The sequence below is a fragment of the Prunus avium genome, chromosome 2 (assembly GCF_965620075.1).
Source record: "Prunus avium chromosome 2, drPruAviu1.hap1.1, whole genome shotgun sequence".
NCBI classification, from domain to species: Eukaryota; Viridiplantae; Streptophyta; class Magnoliopsida; order Rosales; family Rosaceae; genus Prunus; species Prunus avium.
This window is the reverse complement of record NC_142285.1, coordinates 11167162-11188817: the sequence shown is the minus strand read 5'-3', so window position 1 is coordinate 11188817 and position 21656 is coordinate 11167162. Positions and strand designations below refer to the sequence as shown.

The following is a 21656-nucleotide window of genomic DNA, read 5'->3' as shown; positions in this document are numbered from 1 at the left end:
ATTATAAAAAAAAAATTTGAAATTTTTTAGGATTTTTTTACTCTCGCTGACATCAGCGTAACATCAGAGCTGACGTCAGCGCCTTCAGGCTGCAGCCCAGGCAAGATCTGCCCGTGGGCTTGCCCAGTTTGATGGGACCCACCATTTGCCCGGGCCATTTCTCTCCCGCTGGAGCTCTCTTGGGCTGCCTTGGGGGGCCTTTTGCCCAGTCTTGGCTCAAGGCTTGACATGCTCTTAGAAGGCCCCCACTGAAACGATACTTCCTCCTTTTTTTTCTAAATAAATACATTAATGAATCTATTAGTACATTCCTAATGCGATAATCTCCATTAATTTTAATTCTCTCCATAAGTTGAAGCGTCTCTCTCCTTCAGTACGCAATTCTCTTTGTACAAGATTTATACAAATAAATAAATAAATATATATATATATATGTTAGTTTTATTTTTTTTTTCCAAACAACACAATAACCAACTAAAAATAACACTCAAGTCTACACATAAAGGCCGAAAATCATAGCATTTTATGTTTCGTGATAATGAGTGGGATCGATGCATGAATTGAGTTTTACTTTTGACGTTGAATAAGTATTTTATGTTTTGAGATTGCATTATTATGCTTCAATGACAATTAGTACTTATATTTTTTTATATATAATATTCTGGCTCAATAAGAAGTAGTAGTATAATTTATATGTATTATTATTTATAAATTTTTTATTAAAATAAATTAATGTTCGAAAGGCTTACGCCTCGCATAGCGGACTAAAAATGCATCTCCTTTTAAAACATTGATTGAAATACCCAAGCCAAGGTCAAGTTCCTTGAGATTGATTCTATCAACGCGTAATGGACGCAGAGAGACAGAGATGAAGAATGGTGGAAAGAGGAGGATATATATATATTTTATACAAATTTATAAATAAACCCAATCCTAGACATGTATTTAAAAAAAAAACTCAAACACTATTTAAACATAGAAATACACCCAAAATCAACAATTGTATATTTTTTGGGTGTGTTTATAAATGGGTTTTGAGTGTGTGTAATGATGGATTTTGGGTGTGTTTATAAAGTGTTTTGGGTGTTGGGTTTTTTTATAATTTCAACCCCCATTTTGAGTGTTTTAGTGAAACTCCCTATATTTTAAGCAAACAGTAGAAAATAAAAAAAGACAACTTACAATTTCGCTTTAGAGCAAGACCAAAAGAGGCAAAAGTTGGAGTCAAATAATAAAATCAGCTCCACATTTTAAAAAAGAATACAACCAAAGTGGGATGTGGATGAGCGATTGGAACCCATTTTCCCAAATGCGGTGAAAATTTCGTCTAGCTTTCGAGAGTGCAAAGCAGAGGACCAGCCCTGGCCCAAGGTGACGTGCTTAAAGCCCAAAGTATCAAAGACATAATTTATTAAAAATAGTGTAGCCGGGCGGCTATACCTATTTTTTTTTTAATCTTATAGCCACGTGGCTTTCCTAGGGAGTATAGCCGATTGGCTATATTGTTTTGGGAAATTGACGGCTTTGCCCCCGGCGCAACTAATTTATTCAATAACTCCCTATAAAAACTCCCTATTTACAGCTTATTGCCCATCCTTCACTTAGTTTTCTTTTTCTTTTTCTTCTCAGTTGTTGCTCTTCTTCTTCCTCTTCCTCTTCTTCCTTCTGCCAAACCGCACAAGAATCCACCTCCACCATCGCTTAACTCAATCTCCTCTTAGTTATATCTTCAAACTATGAGCTAATTTGAACCTCAAGATTGAACCCCAAATTTGAAATTGAACCCTAGCCATGGCGTGACTCGCCACCTCAGTCGTCGGCCTCCATAATGAAGCCACAATCATGATTCTCCACCTCCGTCGTCGACTTCCATCACAAAGCCACGACACCTTCATCTTCGATCTTCACTATGATGAGTTCTAATATTGGTTTTGCTTTTTTTTATTTTTGTTTTGGGTTTCTGTTATTGATTGAGATTATTGGGTGATTACTTTCACTATTTTGAATGAGACATTAATGGCTTTCAGTTGTGGTTTGTTTGCTGTTTCTGTGATTGAATGAAATTTACCAACTATTTCCTATGGTTGTCAAGCTCTTGGACTTGGATACATTGTTTTGTACTTATCATTTGTCTCTGAAATCATGCATACACTGTTTTGTGATTGAGACTTGGACTTGCAGACCTCCTTGAAAGTGGTGCATTCACTATTTTGTGATTGTGATTTGTCTGTGAAATCACTTAGGTGATATATCAAATTAGGACTTCTGGCTTTTCTGAGCAACCTATAAGAATACATATAAAACTCATAAATGCTCTCTGAAATAACAGTAATGTGGGTTTTAACCGTAAGAAACCAACATCACAATTTGAAACCAGTAGCACCACCAACAAATGCAAGATTCTCATCCTTTACTTCTTTTGAAAGTGATTGGAGAGTTTGTTTGTTTTATGAGAATGCCAATATTTTAACATACGTTTGATAGTGTAAAGTTGACATATGTTGGATCTTTGTTTTCTCTATTTTTTTCGTAATTCAATCCCGGATCTGTTTTTGGTGCAGTCTACAATTCTCAAGGTTGGTATCATGCCAAGGTTGTGTTGGTGCCGTGAAAAGGGTTCTTGGAAAACTTGAAGATTTGTTGTCAACTCTTCCATTTATCTAGTTCCATTGTCTTGCTCTTCTTCTTCTCTGAGACTGTGCTTCTTTAACTGTTTGAACAATGCCAAATGCACTATTGATGATTTCTTGATTTCCTGATTTGTATTTTTATTTGCCTGCAAGGACACACATTCGCTTCACCCATGTTTATAGTTACTTTTATATTGCAACTGAGTAGTATGAAATTGTGTGCATGAATGTGAACTTTAATTTTGCAATGATACTGTCTTGTGAAAGCTTGCCATAATTTTGCAATTGTGATTGAATGTTATGTTTTTGTTTCCATTGTGATTGAATGATTTACTTCTAATATGCATTTTTTTATCTGTTTTATACAGATGGAAGATTGTCTTGTTTCAAGTGGTGGCGTTCTTTTGGGGAGGAAATTGCTAACTTTTAGCTTAAATTCGGGTCTAAGAGGACATGTCCTAGAATTTTGCTGATAGATATATAAATTGTGTTAAAATTCCCGACCAAGAGGAGATGTAAATTTTTTGTTTTTTTGCCACTTTCTTATGTATATCTTAAGATGTAATGAGATAACATTGTTAGTTCATCAATTTATGAAAGTCAAGTTAGAAGGAAATTTGTCAATCTCTAATTTCCATGGTTTTATCGTTTCCCCTCGCAAAGAAGAAAAAAATACAAATTCAACCGAATCAGTGATTTAATTGGCAAATGCCATGACAGATATGTATTGCACATGTATAGCCCTTTATTGCTTGTGTATTGCTCTCGTATATCTTTTTTTTTTCAAGTATGTTGTAATAAATTTACGGAAATAGCTCTAAATGCTACCCTTTTTTATAATTTTAACTGAAAATACCACCCCTCCCCAAAATATTTGCAAATATCACCTATAAATACCTACTTATTGCCCACTTATCGCTTAGATAACACTTTTGGTCGGTTTTTGGTTTCTCTTTCAACTCTCTCTCTCTCTCTCTCTCTCCATCTAGCTAACTATGCCTCTTCTCACGAAGAAGAAGGTCAAGAACAACCTACAAAACCCACAGCTTTGCCCTCAAAACCCAGTTCTTCCTCTTCCTATCTGTTTTCTTCTCTACCCAAATTCAAACCCCAACTTCGTCTCTCTTCGAATCCCTTCTGCAACCTAAACAAACCCAAACAAAACCATCTTTTTTGAATATGACAGCATGTCTTGGCATTAGGCGGCCATTGTTTGAGCATTTTGGTCCAATTTTGGTGGGTTTTGAAGTCAGGGTTTACATGCCTTCTTCAAGATCAGCTTCTCCAGAAAATGAATTGTTGGGAATATGTAAGTTTTGATGTTAATTTTATTACTGAAATTGGAATTGTGATTGATTTCGTTTGTATTTTGTGTAAAAAGTGAAGTATTGGGATTGATTTTGTTTGTCTGAAACAACAAATGTGTTTGTTCTTTGTCGATTGATTCTTGCAATTGCTATTGGGATTTTCTATGAACTTGTTATGAATATATCATAGTGAGGTAGCATTGTTGATTTGCTTGCAATCGTATTGTGATTTTATTGCGGTTGTATTGTAGTGGTATTGTTTTTTTATTGCTATGGTATTGCTGTTATATTGATTTTTTTTGGTGTTTTATTGATATGTTATTGTAATTTAATAGGAATATATGTTGATATCATTTTTCTTTATCTGCTTGTGATTTGTGTAGGAGTTGAGATTTTTCTTGGCTGAAGTATTATTTACGATCTCTCTCTCTCTCTCTCTGCTCTTCGTATTTTTCTCCACATTTATGTGTTAATTTAATGCCTAGTATTGTTTTGGAACCATAATCATTGTCAATCTCATTGTTTCTTTAAAAGATTGTTGTGAAATTGTTACTCCATTTTCTTCTTTCCTTTGTTTTAAGATATTTTTGTTTGGAGAAAAAGAACTCTATTTTTGTTGTAAAGAGTATGGTGGAGCCAACACAAAGAAAATAAGAAAATGATAGTCAAAAGATGAATGATGATGTTGGGAGAAAATTTTGAAGATGTATTCACGGGAGGCCATTCTAATTGCCTATAAATAGGCTTCCTCTTCAGTTGTAAAATGCACAACCAATTCAGAGAGAAATTAGAGAGAGAGTGCGTGAGAAATCTGAGAGTGTGAGAGCTCTATCTTAGAAGAATTCTATCAGTGGAAGAAAGTTCTGTCAGTGTAAAAACCACAAGAGCTAAATACAATTCTACTCCTAATATTCAGTGGTAATTTTCATACTCATATTATTTTATTTTTATAACATGTTATCAACACGATAGTCTCTTTTTACTTATAAATTTTCTCAACTCAACACTATGTGGTTATTTCTATGTCTCCTCTCACTTTACTACTACGACGACATGCAAACTTTCCTTTTTGTATTCTCACAATTTTTATGTTGTTTCATTCATGTTTGTTTAATTTACTTTTTCGTACTGTAATTTGGAGTGATGCGATTTTTTTATACCTCATCCTGTTATTTTATTGTGGTGTAATTTCATTACCCATCACGTTGTAACACATATTATCATAATAAAAATGATGGTGTGGTTTTAAAACCCATCTTGTTATATCTTGAATAGTGGCGTAGTTATATTGCCCACAATATATAATATATAAGCTTATTTACTGTAGTGCCTCCTGAAACTTCGGTCAAATCTCACTTTACCCCCCAAAGGTAAAATGGCCCACTTTCATCCCTATACCGAGATTTTGTGACTCATTTTACCCCATGTCGTCAACTCCATCAAAAACTCTATTAAATCTGATGACGTGGCAGAGTGTTTTTGTAATTTCATACACGAATCATTAAACTAATTAATTGGGTGACATGGCAAGTTGAGCCCACCTCCACATAGATAAACATATAATTAAATATTCTAATAATTAAAAATAACAAAATTAAAAAATATATATTCTAATAATTAAAAACCGTACCCAAACTCAATCACTCCCCCAGCCGCAACAATCCTCGCCACCCACCAACCTCCTCCATCATAATTTGATCTCTAATCTCTCTGCTAGGAGGAACAAAGCAAAAGCAAAACAAAATTTCAGTGGAGATCAGTTCCCAAGCCACCCAACCCCTATATTTTCCTCTCTCTCCAAGTCTCTTTCTTTGTTTCTTCAAACCCCCCAAACCAGGTCAATATTTTAATTTAAAATCAAATGCCCACTGTGTTTCTCCCATCCCCACACACCACCACCAATGATACCTACTGCATCACCCAGCAACCCCATGGCCGCCAGCGGACTCTTCTAAATTTGTTTCAGCAAACTGGGTCTACGTACGACATTGTCTTCTGTGTGCAAAACGGGGAGAGAGAGAGAGAGCAACGACCCTAACCTAGATTTGAATCTAGGCTCTTTGTGGGCAGAGAGAGAGAGGCTGATAGAGAGATTGCTGGACATAAAAGCAGTAGCCAGAATAGAAGTTTGTAATCAAAGAAACAAAGAAGGGGAAAATAAAAGATGAAAGATTCCTTAGGTGAAGAGAGAGAGAGAATCTGAAGGATGAGATGGGGGAGAATTAGGATGGGGTTGGGAGGATGAGATGGCCTGGGTTTGTTTTTGTATTTTTTTTGGTTACTTTTTCTAATTTTTTTTGTTATTTTATTATTTTATATATTTTGATTTTAATTTTTTTTAATTAATTTAAACAATGAAGAATTTTTAATTAAGTTTTAATTCCATGTGGTATCCATCTCACCCAATCAATTAGTTTAATGATTCATGTGTATGAAATTACAAAAACACTCATGCCACGTCATCAGATTTAACATAATTTTTGATGGAGTTGTTGGCAGGGGGTAAAGTAAGTCACCAAACTTCGGTCAATAGATGAAAGTGGGTCATTTTAACTTTAATTTGGGGGGGGTAAAGTGAGATTTGACCGAAGTTTCAGGGGGCACTACAGTAAATAAGCCTAATATATACTTCATATATATTAGGTGGTGGTTTTATCCCCGCATTTACTGCGCATTTATTGTATGGTGTAGGTTTATTACCCATACAGCAGCATTTATTTAAAAGTGTGGCGCGGGTTTATCGTCCACACAATTGCCTTTATTTTTTAAAAGTATGGAGCAGAATTAGTGCCCATACTAGCACGTTTACTTTATCACACATTTACTTTGATTTAAAGTATGATGCGGAATTAACCCTTATACAGCAAGCAATTTACTTTATTACACATTTACTTTTATTTAAAGTATGATGCGGAATTAACCCCCATACAACAAGCAATTTACTTTATGGATTTACTCTATTGCATGTTTACTTTCATTTAAAGTATGGTGCGGGTTTATCGTCCATACCAAAAAATTTATTTATAGCACTTTATTTTAATCATCAGTTAATATACATGAATAATGAGGGCCTGAAGTTCCTCAAACAATTATAGGGCCTGAAGTTCCTATTAAGAAATGGCTTAATGTCTCAAATCCTGAGCCTGAAGTTTCGGGTAAAATATGCAAGATATTTTTGGGCCTGAAGTTCAAAAATATATTAAGCCTGAAGTCCCGAAATATGTACAGGAAATTATAAAAATGTCCACACTATGAGAATATGTGATTTTGGCCTGAAGTTCAAAATCTAACAGTATTGAGAACCTGAAGTTCCAACAATTAAATGGACAACCCTTAAGATATTATTGCAAACCGTGGTGCCCATTCATATGGCTTGGGTCCAAGGGGCAAGCCATCCACGAGCAGCAAAAATGCATCCTGAATTAAGGGGAAAGCACAGACAAACCATATGCCTAGAAATGTTGAAGGCGCTTGTCACAAATATGGTGCAAAGGGACATTGGGCGCATACATGTTGTACGCCGGAGCATTTGGCGGATCTTTATCAATCTTCACTTAAGAACAGGAAAGTGGAGACAAATTACATTGATCATGTTATACCAGATCCGCCAGCCACAGATGGCCTATCGGAAATATTGCGTCTGTTAGACATGACGCATCTAGATATTTCCAATTTTTGTAATTGAAAGAGGGAATGAAGTTTATGGGTCCGAATTAGACTAAATGCACCATTTGTATTATCTGAAGTACTGTTTTTAATTTTCATTTCAATCCAATAAAAGTGGCAGTGTTTTTCTTTATATTGAATAATTGTTTATTAATCCAACTTATTTAATTTATTTGAAGGCATGGATATAAATTATGGATGCTCCCAAAACAAGAGCTCTAGCAAAGATATTTGTATCGCAGACAGTGTGACTACTCATACGATCCTTCAAGATCAAAAGTATTTCTCAAACTTGATGCTTACAAAAGCAAAGGTAACAACTATATCAGGTCATGCAGATCTGATTGAAGGCTCAGGAGCAACCCAAATTATGTTACCAAATGGAACAATACTATCCATTCAAGATGCCTTGTATTCATCTAACTCCAGAAGGAATCTGTTGAGTTTCAAAGATATACGTTTGAATGGCTACCATGTTGAAACAAAGAATGTGGAAAACATGGAATATCTTTGCATTACTTCCAGTGATACCCAGAAGCGTATACTGGAGAAGCTTTGTGCACTTTCATCAGGGTTGTATTATACAACCATACAGACAATTGAGGCACATAGTGTCATGGACCAGAAATCCATTGACTCAAATACTTTTAAGCTTTGGAATGACCGGTTGGGTCATCCTGGATCCACTATGAGGAGTAGGATCATCACCAACTCTAAAGGACATCCCTTGTTGACAAAACACATTATATTATCAAGTGACTGCTCTTGCCAAGCTTGTTCACAAGGGAAGTTGGTGATCAGACCATCACAACCAAAGGTTGACGTTGAATCCCCATCATTTTTACAGAGAATCCAAGGGGACATTTGTGGGCTTATTCATCCTCCCTGTGGACCATTTCGGAACTTTATGGTCTTGGTGGATGCATCTACCCGATGGTCACATGTTTGCCTGTTGTCCACTCGGAATATGGCATTTGCTACGCTCTTGGTTCAGATAATTAAATTACGAGCCCAATTCCCATATTATCCCATTAAGTTAATTAGACTCGATAATGCTGGTGAATTTACATCTCAGACTTTTGATGACTACTACATGTCGCTAGGCATTGACATTGAACATCCTGTTCCTCATGTTCATACTCAAAATGGCTTGGCAAAAGCTTTAATTAAGCGTCTTCAATTGATAGCTCGCACTTTGCTAATGAAGACAAAGTTGCCAGTTTCAGCTTGGGGATATTCCATTTTACATGCAGCATCACTTGTGCGTTTGAGGCCCGTTGCCAATAATCAATATTCTCCAGTACAACTTGTGTTGGGCAATCAACCAAACGTTTCACATTTAAGAGTTTTGGTTGTGCGGTATATGTGCCTTTTGCACCACCCCAACGTACTAAGATGGGCCCTCAACGCAGATTGGGAATTTAGGTTGGTTTTGATTCACCATCTATCATCACATATCTGGAGCCCCTGACGGGTGATATCTTTACCGCACGGTTTGCGGATTGTCATTTTGATGAGACAATTTTCCCATTATTAGGGGGAGAAAAATATGTTCCTAAAGAACAACAAGGCAAACTCGTTCCTGAAGAACGACGTGAATTATCGTGGGATGTACTCACTTTGTATCATTTCGATCCTTGTACTGCTCAATGCAAAAATGAAGTGAGAAGGATCGTTCACCTCCAAAGTATTGCAAATCAGATGCCAGATGCATTTAATGATGAAACAAAGGTGACAAAATCACATATCCCAGCTGCAAATGCACCTGCAAGGATTGATGTTTATAATGGACAAAGCAATGTGCCAGCAAATTGCTCATATGTTGCACGCCTGAAGCGTGGCAGACCACTTGGCTCAAAGGACTCAGTTCCTCGAAAGAGGAAGTTGATGGCCAAAATGAATCCAAATGAAATAAATAGAGAGCTCACAATTCATAATTCAAATGCCCCCCAAGAGGGACAAGTACTTCCTGAAAAGGAAAATGTCGTTGGTGAGACAAGTGGCCCTGAAGTGGCAGCTGTACCTGAAAGTCAAGAAATCTCCATAAATTATACATCCACCAATGAATTGTGGAATAGAAACGAGATGATCATCGATGATATATTTGCATTCTCAGTGGCTACTGAGATCATAAAAGATGATGATATTGAGCCGTCCTCTATTGATGAATGCACACAGAGGCAAGATTGGCCTAAGTGGAAAGATGCAATCCAGGTACAATTAAATTCTTTGGAAAAAAGGAGGACCTATTGTTCCAACTCCACCCAATGTGAACCCTGTAGGTTACAAGTGGGTATTTACAAGAAAGCACAATGAGAAAAATGAGATCGCGAGGTATAAAGCGCGACTTGTTGCTCAAGGTTTTTCACAAAGGCCTGGAATTGATTATGTGGAAACATACTCTCCAGTAATAGACGCAATTATGTTCCGTTACTTGATAAGCTTGGCGGTTTAGAAAAACATGAAATGAGACTTATGGATGTCATTACCGCATATCTGTATGGAGAGTTGGATACAAACATATACATGACAGTCCCGGAAGGACTTAAGCTGCCTGAAGCAGCCAGGAATAAACCACGGGCCATGTTCTCAATTAAATTGAGAAGATCATTATATGGGCTAAAACAATCTGGGCAAATGTGGTACAATCATCTCAGTAAATATTTACTAAAGGAAGGATACACAAATGATCCTATTTGCCCATGTGTGTTTATTAAGAAATCAGAGTCTGGATTTGCGATAATTGCAGTATATGTCGACAACATGAATCTAATTGGAACTTCTAAAGAGCTCCAAAAGACTACTGATTATCTCAAATGCGAGTTTGAGATGAAAGACCTTGGAAAGACAAAATATTGTCTTGGCTTACAGATTGAGCACAGTGCTAATGGAATTTTGGTGCATCAATCAACTTATACTGAAAAAGTATTAAAGCGGTTTGGCATGGATAAAGCCCATCCACTTAGCACTCCTACGGTCGTTCGGTCGCTTGACACTAAGAAAGATCCATATCGTCCAAAAGAGGATGATGAAATGGTCCTTGGTCTAGAAGTACCATATCTTAGTGCAATAGGTGCTTTATTGTACTTAGCGCAATGTACCATACCATACATAGCATTTTCAGTAAATTTGTTAGCAAGATACAGCTCTGCTCCAACAAGCCGACATTGGACCGGCATCAAACATATTCTGCGATATCTTCGTGGAACAACAGACCTGGGCTTATTCTATTCCAGTGAATCGACCAATGCCCCAAGTATTGTTGGATATGGCAATGCAGGATATCTCTCTTATCCACATCAAGGACGCTTATAAACTGGGTATGTATTCACATGTGGAGGAACTGCAATATCATGGCGCTCAACGAAACAAACGTTGGTAGCCACATCTTCCAATCACTCAGAAATACTTGCCCTCCATGAAGCTAGTTGTGAATGCGTTTGGTTAAGGTCGGTGATTCATCACATCTGAAGCACATATGCCCTACCCTCAGCAACGGACACTCCAACCATCTTGAATGAGGACAATGCAGCTTGTATTGCTCAAACCACAGGAGGATACATCAAGGGTGACAGGACTAAGCACATATCACCAATGTTTTTCTACACACATGAGCTTCAGAAGAGTCAAAAAATTAAAGTCAGACAAATCCGTTCAAGCCATAACCTGGCAAATCTCTTCACCAAATCTTTGCCAAAATGTACATTCCAAAAGCTAGTGTATGGCCTCGGATTACGCCAACTCTGCAAGCAATCAAATTGGAGCATGCCAAATCAGGGGGAGCATTCAAGAGTCCTCTAACATGGGACATATGCGCGTTGTACTCTTTTTCCTTCGACTAGGGTTTTTCCCACTGAGTTTTTCCTAACAAGGTTTTAACGAGGCAACATGAGCGCATTTAACATTACCCTTATGTCCCAAATAAAGTTGTACTCTTTTTCTTTTGCTTGGGTTTTTTCCCATTGGGTTTTTCCAAGCAAGGTTTTAATGAGGTAACCAATCTAGGGACATGTGGTCTCCAAGGGAGAGTGTTGTAAAGAGTATGGTGGAGCCCACACAAAGAAAATAAGAAAATGATAGTCAAAAGATGAATGATGATGTTGGGAGAAAATTTTGAAGATGTATTCATGGGAGGCCATTCTAATTGCCTATAAATAGGCTTCCTCTTCAGTTGTAAAATGCACAACCAATTCAGAGAGAAATTAGAGAGAGAGAGAGAGAGAGAGAGAGAGTGTGAGAAATCTGAGAGTGTGAGAGCTCTATCTTAGAAGAGTTCTATCAAAGGAAGAAAGTTCTGTCAGTGTAAAAACCACAAGAGCTAAATACAATTCTACTCCCAATATTCAGTGGTAATTTCCATACTCAGATTATTTTATTTTTATAACAGTTTTTGTAATCTAAAAGCCTCGGTACTCTTGGTGAGTGTTTTCTGATCTGCAAGATCCACACTTTATGTATGTCAGTTTACTACTTTTGCACTTGAATTTTGGCTGTCTAAAATTTGAAAAGTCTTGTATGCCAGCAGTGTATCTATGTCACATATCTTGGGTAAGGAAACTTGACAGAAAAACCAGAAGATTAGACTTGCAAACCTTAGTTAAAACCTTCAACCTAACAATTCTCTCGGGGAATTTTGGCTCTGATACTAGATATTGGCCCAGCCTCTTAAGAACAAAATTTTTAATCAATTTTAAGCTTACGTGTGGAAGGTAGTGTGGAGACGTAGAGAATAAATAAAACAATTAAAAGGAACTCAAACATACAAAGCCAAAACCAAGGAAAAGAGTATTACGAAATTAGAAACGATATCATTAAATTTTGCAAACTTACATAGATGCATAAAGGCAGTAGTGCTTTAACAGAAGCTTTGCAGAATATTTGTATCTATGTAACTGAGGAGAAAGGCAGTAGTGCTTAAACACTCAAAAATACAAACAGTTTATTTTTGGCTTTTGAGGCGATATTTTTCAATGATGCGCAACTGAGGAGAAGTCCCCAATTTAAAGCCTCAGGGCTGTTAACGTGTCAATCAGAGACAGGAAGTCACAAAGCAGCCTACAGTAGAGCGACATCTTCACTTTAATGATTCTGGCTGATTTTTCTTGCAAACGACCAAAATAAAAAAGCAAACTTTTACAAAAGTAAAGTAAAAGCAAAGGTAAAGCAGAAGCATCATGCATTAACCAGAGGAAAAGTAAAGTTAAAACAAAAGCAAAATGTTTTAACGCAAAATTACAATAAGTACAAATTGTCTTCTTATTAGACAGATGATTACTGAGGCCTACCATAAGGATCTGGATGACAATTGTCTAGCATATCTTCATTTGCAAAGGGATCGACCTCATCTTCAGGCTAAGTAGCAGATGCTGATGCCATGGAATCATCATCGAGATCAAGAATCTCGAGAACTTTATTTTTCAAGTCCTCTTTCGATGAAGTTGAGCCTAGCTAGTTGTTAAGCTCATAATTTCATACATATACATGCCCAAATTTACTTACTTCTTTTGCTTAGTTTCCTAGATTTCTATGTTATTTGCCTCTCTTTGTGTGTTTTGTAGGCAAAAAGAGCAAGAGAGCATAATTCATGCAATTCAAGCATGTTAAGGCCTAATTTGGATGAATCGATGAAGAGCTTAAAGACAAACTCATTTTGGCTACAGCCCCCTGCCAGTCCAGTTTCGTAGGTCATATTGCAAGCTTTGTTTCAGCAACCTACATAGCTCGGATGAGGCAACATTCTTCATGAGAGTTGTTCCAATGGGTGTATACTATAACATATCCAAAATTCAGCCCCATTGGAGAAATATGGAGTCTGTTACCTAGCAAACACAGAACCATGCTCAGGATGGATTTTGTCAGCGAGCAAAAATGAGTTAGCAATTTGTTTTGACCTTAACTTCCTCCTCCGACCTTGTATTGGCCCAAATGATATATGGCTGGAAAGAAGACATTCTGAACTTCAAGTTGGAGTGCTTAAAGTCTTAATTTGCTTAAGGGAAGCCCAAGTTGTAAGCCCTTGAAGTTGCTGGTCATGCTGACCTCAGCATGTGCTGGTTGGATGCTTGGTCATGGTGAGCTAGGTATGAGCTATCATTTCTGGTTGGAAGCTTGGTCATGGTGACATGAAGATGAGCTAGGGCTGCTGGTGGGATCTATTGGTGAAGTGCATCAACCAATTCAAGATTTTCTAATACAAGTGCATCACCCAATTTAGATTTTCTAATACAAGTGCATCAACCATTTCAGATTTTATAAAACAAGTGTTGTATGCATTAGCCATATTGAATTCAGATTTTCACTTCCCCTAGGCCTATAAATAGGGAAGTTCTCTAAGCTTGTAAACACACCCCAAGGGGAGGAGCTCTCAAACACTTCTCTAGAGCTCCCTTCCCTTCTCTCCCTCAAATTCTCTTAGTTTCTCTTTCTAGTTTTCAATTGTTGTAATGAAATCTTTTGTGTTGAAATTTTCCTTAAGTTTTTCTTAGTTCCACTTTACTTTTCATTATGTAAATTCTTTTCTTTAGTCTCAAGTTTGATTAGTTTCCAAGTTTCAATTATGGTTCATGTTCTTATTCATTATGCTTATAAGTTAATATGCTAGTTTGAATGATTGATCACCATTAAGGCTTGCATGTTAGCTATCTTGGTTTGAATTAAGAGTATACACCATGCTTTAATTCGAATTGAACTATGAATAGGAAGAGTATGTATGGACATTCGACAACAAGGATTAGATACATGCTTGGTTGTTTAAATTGTTCTTCTATGCTTAATGGGTTCCTAATGCTTAATTTTAGGTTAGACAACAAATGATCAAATTAGGGAATTAGGAACACAAGGTTATGACCACACACCATGGCTTAATCATACATTAGCTAGAATCAATCCGTTAATCTAATTGAACTTGGGAACTTATCTGCTTGAGTTAGTTATTTTCTTTCTTCCTTGTTTTATTTATTTCCTTTCTTTTTCATTTCTGTTTTTTGTAGGAAAAATGAATTGGATCATTCAATCACCAATCCTCGTGGGATCGACCTCGCACTTACATACGCTATACTACCGAATGGCTCGTGCACTTGCGAGTATCACAAGTTGAGGATGCAGCTTAATCCATTTTGGTGCAGCACTATTTACACAACACTAGTCTATTAACAGTTGTTACCTTTGAGAGACACTCAAACTAGCAGAACAAGTGGCCAAAGGTTGAGCAGCAACAGGGTCAAAAGATGGGATGAGTGTCGAAGTGATCTTGGTGGGGGCCAAGTGATCTTTAGTGAATTTATCCCACCATTTGATCAAGATACTATCGACTAAATTAGGGATATAAGTCTATTCATCATCAACGTTTTCCAAAAATAACATACTCCCTTTTTAGTATCCAGAGTAGTTCATATATTATCATGAACCACATAAATATGTCCTTTCATCAAGATGATTTTTGTTTCATTTACAAAATTTCATTTGAAAAGATTCCTTAATTTCAAGAGGAAGGTATTCCATAGTAGAACCCCAAATAAGAAAAAGGCTCTTGAACCAATTAGGGAGTTCTTTCAGAGCTCGAAGCTTAAACTGGATAAACCAAGATTGAGAATAATTTTGATTTTGAAAACATAAGACATATTCCCACGCTTTTTTTATAGTCTCAGAAATTATATGAATATGGCCTAATTTCAGGCTGGATAAATCTTTTGGCCCATTTAGGGCTAAGACCCCATTCTTCCAAGGAGATGACATTTAGAATTTGCATTTTTGAGAATGCTATCATACTGGTATTTTCACCCCTATGACGATGAACAATATTAACAGACTTGGTTTCAATCAGAAGAGTTCCATAGAAAAGACAAGGCTTATTCAAGGGAGGAAGGTTATCCCTTCAATATTTTTCAGCTTGATGAAAGGACATTATTTATGTGGTTCATGATAATGTATGAACTACCCTAGATACTAAAATTGGAGTATGTTATTTCAGAAGACGTTTATGATAAATGGACTTATATCCTTAATTTAGTCTGTAGTATCTTGATCAGATGGTGGGATAAATTCACTAAAGATCACTTGGCCCCTGCCAAGATGACCTCGACGCTCATCCCATCTTTTGATCCTACTGTTGCTCAACCTTTGGCCACTTCTTCTGCTAGTTTGAGTCTCTTCAAGGTTACAACTATTAATAGACCAGCCAAGCTCAACTTAATCGAAAGAGGACTTGAAAAAGAAAGTTCTCGAGATTCTTGATCACGATGACGATTCCATGGCATCAGCATCTGCCACTCAGCCTGAAGATGAGGTCGATCCCTTTGCAAACAAAGATATGCTAGACAATTGTCATCCAGATCTTCATGGTGGGCCCTAGTAATATTTTGTCTCATAAGAAGACAATTTGTATTTATTGTAATTTTGTTTTAAAGCATTTTACTTTTGCTTTAACTTTACTTTTTCTCTTGTTGATGCAAGATGTTTCTACTTTAACTTTGCTTTCACTTTACTTTTGTAAAAGTTTGCCTTTTTCTTTTGGCCATTTGCGTGAAAGATCAGCCATAATCATTAAAGTGAAGATGCCGCTCTACTGTAAGCTGCTTTGTGACTTCATGTCCCTGATTGACATGTCAATATCCCCGATGCTTTAAATTGGGGACTTCCACTCAGTTACACATCTCAAAAAATATTGCCTCAAAAGCCAAAAACAAACTGTTTGTATTTTTTAGTGTTTTAAGTTTGAGTGTTTATTTCCCAAGTGCCGTTGCACAGCTTCTGTTAAAGCACTACTACCTTTCTGCATCTGTGTAAGTTTGCAAAATTTAATGATGTCGCTTCTAATTTTGTTATCCTATTTTCCTTGGTTTTGGCTTTGTATGTTTGATTTATTCTCTACATCTCCACACTACCTTCCACACGTAAGCTTAAAATTGATTAAAAATGTAACATCCCGACCCAAATTTTAATTATTCGTTTAATTTAAAATTTAAAATTTTGCCCTCGAAGGTAGGGGTATTTTGGTCACTTTTAATTCAGAAGAATTTTGGGGAATTGAATGATACTATTGCGTAGATCGTGTCAGTACGAGTTCATAGACACGTAGTGGGCTCAAATCGGAGTTGAAACGAAGAAGTTACAAACTACATAAGCCTAGTGGAATAATAAAAAATATTTCGAAATGGGATTTTAAAAACCAAAATTTCTTTTTTTCTCTCTCTCTCTCACATGCACAACAGACCCCCCTCTAGTTTTTGCAACCAGCGATTTTTGGACCACCGCCGTCGCCACCACCCACCTCCGGCCACAAGGCCGATACCAAAAGAACCACCTTCACCTCCTCTCAACATCCCACTCCTTAGTCGTCGTCAACCACCGCACTTGTCGTCGAAAAACGCAAAGGTTCGGCCGATATAGGTCTTGACCAGCAGTTTAGAGATTTTCCGATCGCCGGAATTACTCTGGACACCCACATGCTGCCAGTACTTGTGGCTACACATGGCCACTTTGTGGCGGGCCATTGGGTCCTTAAATGATCCTCATGTCGTCCCGAGCACGACGTATGCTTTTGAATTTGGTTATCGTTGACCGTCGATCAGATTACGCAAATTAGGCGTTTCCCGAGATTGGGGAACCTACACAACCTCCACCTTTATCACCACCCCCATCTCCATCACTACCACCTGTCAATGAGCAAGCTGGTGAGAACGAGCTGGACTTGCGTGATAAGTTCATAATTTCATACATTTGCAAGCCTTTTTTGCTTAATTTCTCTTATTTTGAGTCACTTACCTCTGTTTGTATGTTTTGTAGGTTAAGACAGCAAGAGATCACATTTGATGCAATCCATGCTTGTTTTGGGTTGATTGGGATGAAAGGAATATGAGCTTAAAGACAGACCCAATTTGGGCCACCCTCCTTGTCAATCCAGTTAAAAAGGTCATCTTGCAGGCCTCATTTCAGCCCCATTGGATAAATCTGGAGCCCTCAGCACGTCAAAGACCCAACCAAGTTCACAGAAAAGTCATAGTTGGTTGCCATCACATTTAATGTGGCTACATTCCTAGAGTCATGTGCTATACTTAAGAGCAGCCAAACATGGGAGACCAATCAGCTTGGGAACACAGAAAGATAAACAAAAGTCAAGCTTGCCATGAAGAGACCAAGAATAGTTCACCAAAAGCATTTATTGGGCAGCTAAAGCAGTTGGCATTTATTGGACAGCTAAAGCAGTTGGGCAGCAGCTAAGAGAGGTCTGCTTCACCAGCCAAAAGGGAGGACGAATTTGGCACTCTATAAATACAGAGCTGCACACTCATTTAAGGGATAGACATTCATTTCATCCATTACTCTCATACACACATACATTCATTTCATTTATTACTTATACACATTCAGATTCCATCATTCACCACAAAGAGAGAAGAGAGCTAGTTGCAAAGGAGGGAGAGCTTGGAGCTGTCCTGGGAACTACCTTGTTGCCACAAACTATTTGTTCTCTTCTCTTTGTTCTATCTATGTATTTCTTATTTTATGTAGATGAAGCCCTAGTCATGAATATTCAATGTTATGGATGATTTTATAGTTAATTGATTTCTTTGCTTTCATTATCAAGTTGTTAATCTCCAGTTTATTATGTGTTTGATGTATGTTTTCTTGGAGTAGCTAACTAGGATTTTATGCATCTAGCATAGGTTGGGAAGGGGTTAAGATTCACCAATTCTACTCTCCTTTCACAAGCAACACATGGATGGCCTAAGAATTATTCAAGGGGTTAATAACCATAGGTTGACTAGGACAGATACCATGTTCTAGGACTTGTGTGATTATCATACTTTCAATGACCTTAATGACTCTTGTATGATTTATTCTAAGTAGTTACCATGCTTAGTTTGCATATTAGAGATCCTGTGTTGTGTAGATACCATGCACAATAACATGCCTTAGGAGAATCATGCATCCTGACCTAGATACCATAGGCTTTGTATGCAATAATCTATTGTTGATGAAGCTTGAATCAATTTTTATGCATTCATAACTTGGATAGGAAGACTAGTGGTGGATTCCAAGGCTCTAACACCTCTCAATCATTGTTTCACAACTTGTTCAGTGCTGCCAGTGTTTACTTTCCAGCACTTTCTTTTCACTTTCTTGTCTTCATTTCAACAACAAAACCCCCTATTTCGAGTGCGTGTGTGGTGCTAGGATTCTGTCCTAGACCTTGAGTAATTAGCAAGAGCCATTGTTGAATTCAACCTTGCCATTTGTTTGTTTCCTTGTTTTTCTTTTTTGCTGCATTCTAAGTAATTTAACTTGGAACCAAGTTACCATTCTCCGTGGGATCGACCTCATATTTACATAAGTTATACTATAAACGGTTCATGCACTTGCGAGAATTAAAGTTGGATTTAATAACTCATTTTAGTTGTTATGAATAGGCTCAACGTTGCATCATGTACTCGACCAGTTCACTCGGACTGTCACTAGGGCTCTACAAGGGACACATAACACTGAAGGCTCCGATATCAAAAGAATCAAGGAGTTGGGAGCACATGAGTTCTTTGGTAGTGCGGAGAATTGGCTAACTGACATCGAGAGAATGTTTAAGGTCCTACAGTGCCCTGATGGAGATCGAGTTCGGCTGGCAGCCTTCTTCCTGAAGAGGAACGTGTATCACTGGTGGAAGACGGTCCATAGGGGTTATGTCGACCTTACTGCCATTACTTGGGCAGAGTTCCAACATGTTTTCTTTGAGCAATTTTACTCGCAATCGTAGTGAAATGCAAAGAAGTTTGAGTTCTTACACCTAAAACATGGATCGATATCCGTGTTGGAATACGAGCACAAGTTCAACGAATTATCCCGGTTCGCCCTGAAGTTGATACCCAACAAGAAAGAGAAATGTAGACGCTTTGAGGAGGGCTGGTTGTTTAGGCAGTGGTAACTGCCACCACTTATCCTACTAGGAGGGCACTGGCTTAAGTAGTGGACAGTGGCGAAGAAGTTGAGTGCGGGTGCAAGTACGCATCGCAGGGATGCATCTGGGCTTTGTGGACCAAGTCAGGGTCCATCAAAGAGGGGCGGATCCAGCTCCAGTTCAGCAGGCAATGGATGGTTTAGAAGACGTGGGTCCAGTTCTAGTAATGGGAGATCTGGGCCTAAGCCAGCTTGGAGGCAGCATTCTAGGCAGCAGTCGATGGGCCAGTACAGCCAGGGATCCTTCTCGACAGATGGGCACCACCTATCATAATTGTGGATAGGTGGGACATTTTAGGAAGGATTGCCCACAGCTTTGACAGAGTGGTGGTCCCAGCCAGAAGTGCAAGTTGTTTCAATTGCGGTCAAGAGGGGCACTTTAAGAGTGAGTGTCCTGTTCTCTCTCTTGGTGGTGCCGTAAGGCAGGAGACTGGGGCCCATCAAGGGCAAGGTAGTCGAGGCTAGAGCCAAAGTCAGAGTGGCGCATCTTCTTCTGTGGCAGGTTCTTCATCTAGGAGTGGGGTTCAGTCCACCTTCCATGGACGAGGTGGTACAGACCAGAGGGGTCAGTCTAAGCATTGTTCTACTCAAGCCTGTGTATTCTCCATGACCCAGTAGGAGGCGCATGCCACACCTGATGTCATCATTGGTATGATTCCTATTTTTGGGTACTTTGATAGATTTCGAGGCCACACACTCATTCATTGCACGTAATTTCGTACCATATGCAAGTGTTAGACCTACGCCTATCGTCGGAAGCTTTAGTATTTCCTTACCTACATGTGACGTTCTCTTTACGAACATGGTATTCAGAGATTGTTATGTCCAAGTGGGTGATGCAGTGTTGGAAGCCAATTTGATTCCCTTGGATTTGGTCGACCTCGACATTATCCTGGGAATGGATTGGTTGGAGAAGCATCATGCATCTGTGGATTGTTTCCGGAAGGAGGTTATACTTCAAAGTCTGAGACACACCTCTCTTAGTTGCTGCCCAACTACCTCAGCTGCCCAATAAATGCCAACTGCTTTAGCTGTCCAATAAATGCTTTTGGTGGACTACTCTTGGTGTCTTGATGGCAAGCTTGACTTTTGTTCATCTTTCTCAGTTCCCAAGCTGATTTGTCTCCCATGTTTGGCTGCTCTTAAGTGTAGCACATGGCTCCAAGGATGTAACCACATTAAATGTGATGGCAGCCAACTTTGACTTTTCTGTGAACTCGGCTGGGTCTTTGACGTGCTGAGGGCTCCAAAGTTATCCAATGGGGCTGAAATTTGGATATGTTACAGTAGACACTCATTGGAACAACTTCTATCAAGAATGTATCCTCATATGAACTATGTAGGTTGCTGAAATGAGGCCTGCAAGATGACCTACGAAACTGGATTAACAACGAGTATGGCCCAAATTGGGTTTATCTTTAAGCTCATATTCCTCTCATCCCAATCAGCCCAAAACATGCATGGATTGCATCAAATGTGATCTCTTGCTATCTTAACCTGCAAAACACACAAACAGAGGTATGTGATTCAAAATAAGAGAAACTAAACAAAATCACTAAGTAAAGAAGGCTTGCAAATGTATGAAATTATGAACTTATCACACAAGTCCAACTCATTCTCACCAGCTTTCTCACCAAAAGGTGGTAGTAATGGAGATCGGGAAAATGAATTCTCGGCCTACTATGTCGAGGCGGCAGAGTTCTATATGAAAGAAACAAAGAAGTCATTAGTTTCAAGGATGCAAAAGAAGCGTGAAAGTCGAAGAAAAATGAACCTAATGCTCTGATACCAAGTTGACAGGACCTGACCCGAATTCCTCGAAATCGGAGACGAATCCTGTGATATTTTCGACATCGTACTGATGCCAGGCCCACTTACTAAAAGAGACGAGACGTTCAGCCGAAATTTTGACAAAATCTCCCCTGAAAAATGGACATTTCCCAAAATTTTCAACCTGTTAAAACACATTTATACATCTCAACTGGAAGCATGCACAAGTAAATTTCATGCAATTAACATCAATGACCTCCAGCCTTACAAACGAAAAATAAAGTTCAACAGAAGATAAACGATTTAAAAGTTATCCTACATAAGCTAGACTCGGAGT

General features: G+C 38.1%; 1 protein-coding gene across 1 annotated transcript; it reads left to right on the top strand.

Annotated features, from left to right (window-relative positions):
• Positions 1-7784: 7784 nt before the first annotated feature.
• LOC148296500 (uncharacterized) lies at positions 7785-10918 on the top strand. The gene is made up of 3 exons (XM_088248545.1): positions 7785-8868; positions 9141-9817; positions 10475-10918. The coding sequence occupies exons 1-3, from the start codon at positions 7785-7787 to the stop codon at positions 10916-10918; spliced, it is 2205 nt and encodes a 734-aa protein (XP_088104671.1).
• Positions 10919-21656: the final 10738 nt, after the last annotated feature.

What these genes read in the sequence shown, in the direction of transcription:
- LOC148296500 (XM_088248545.1), top strand. Translation starts at nt 7,785, where the DNA reads ATGGATATAAATTATGGATGCTCCCAAAACAAGAGCTCTAGCAAAGAT. An exon ending in ACATGCAGCATCACTTGTGC is followed by an intron (nt 8,869 to 9,140) that starts GTTTGAGGCCCG and finishes TCCCATTATTAG; the next exon opens with GGGGAGAAAAATATGTTCCT. An exon ending in AGTGGAAAGATGCAATCCAG is followed by an intron (nt 9,818 to 10,474) that starts GTACAATTAAAT and finishes CTTGGCTTACAG; the next exon opens with ATTGAGCACAGTGCTAATGG.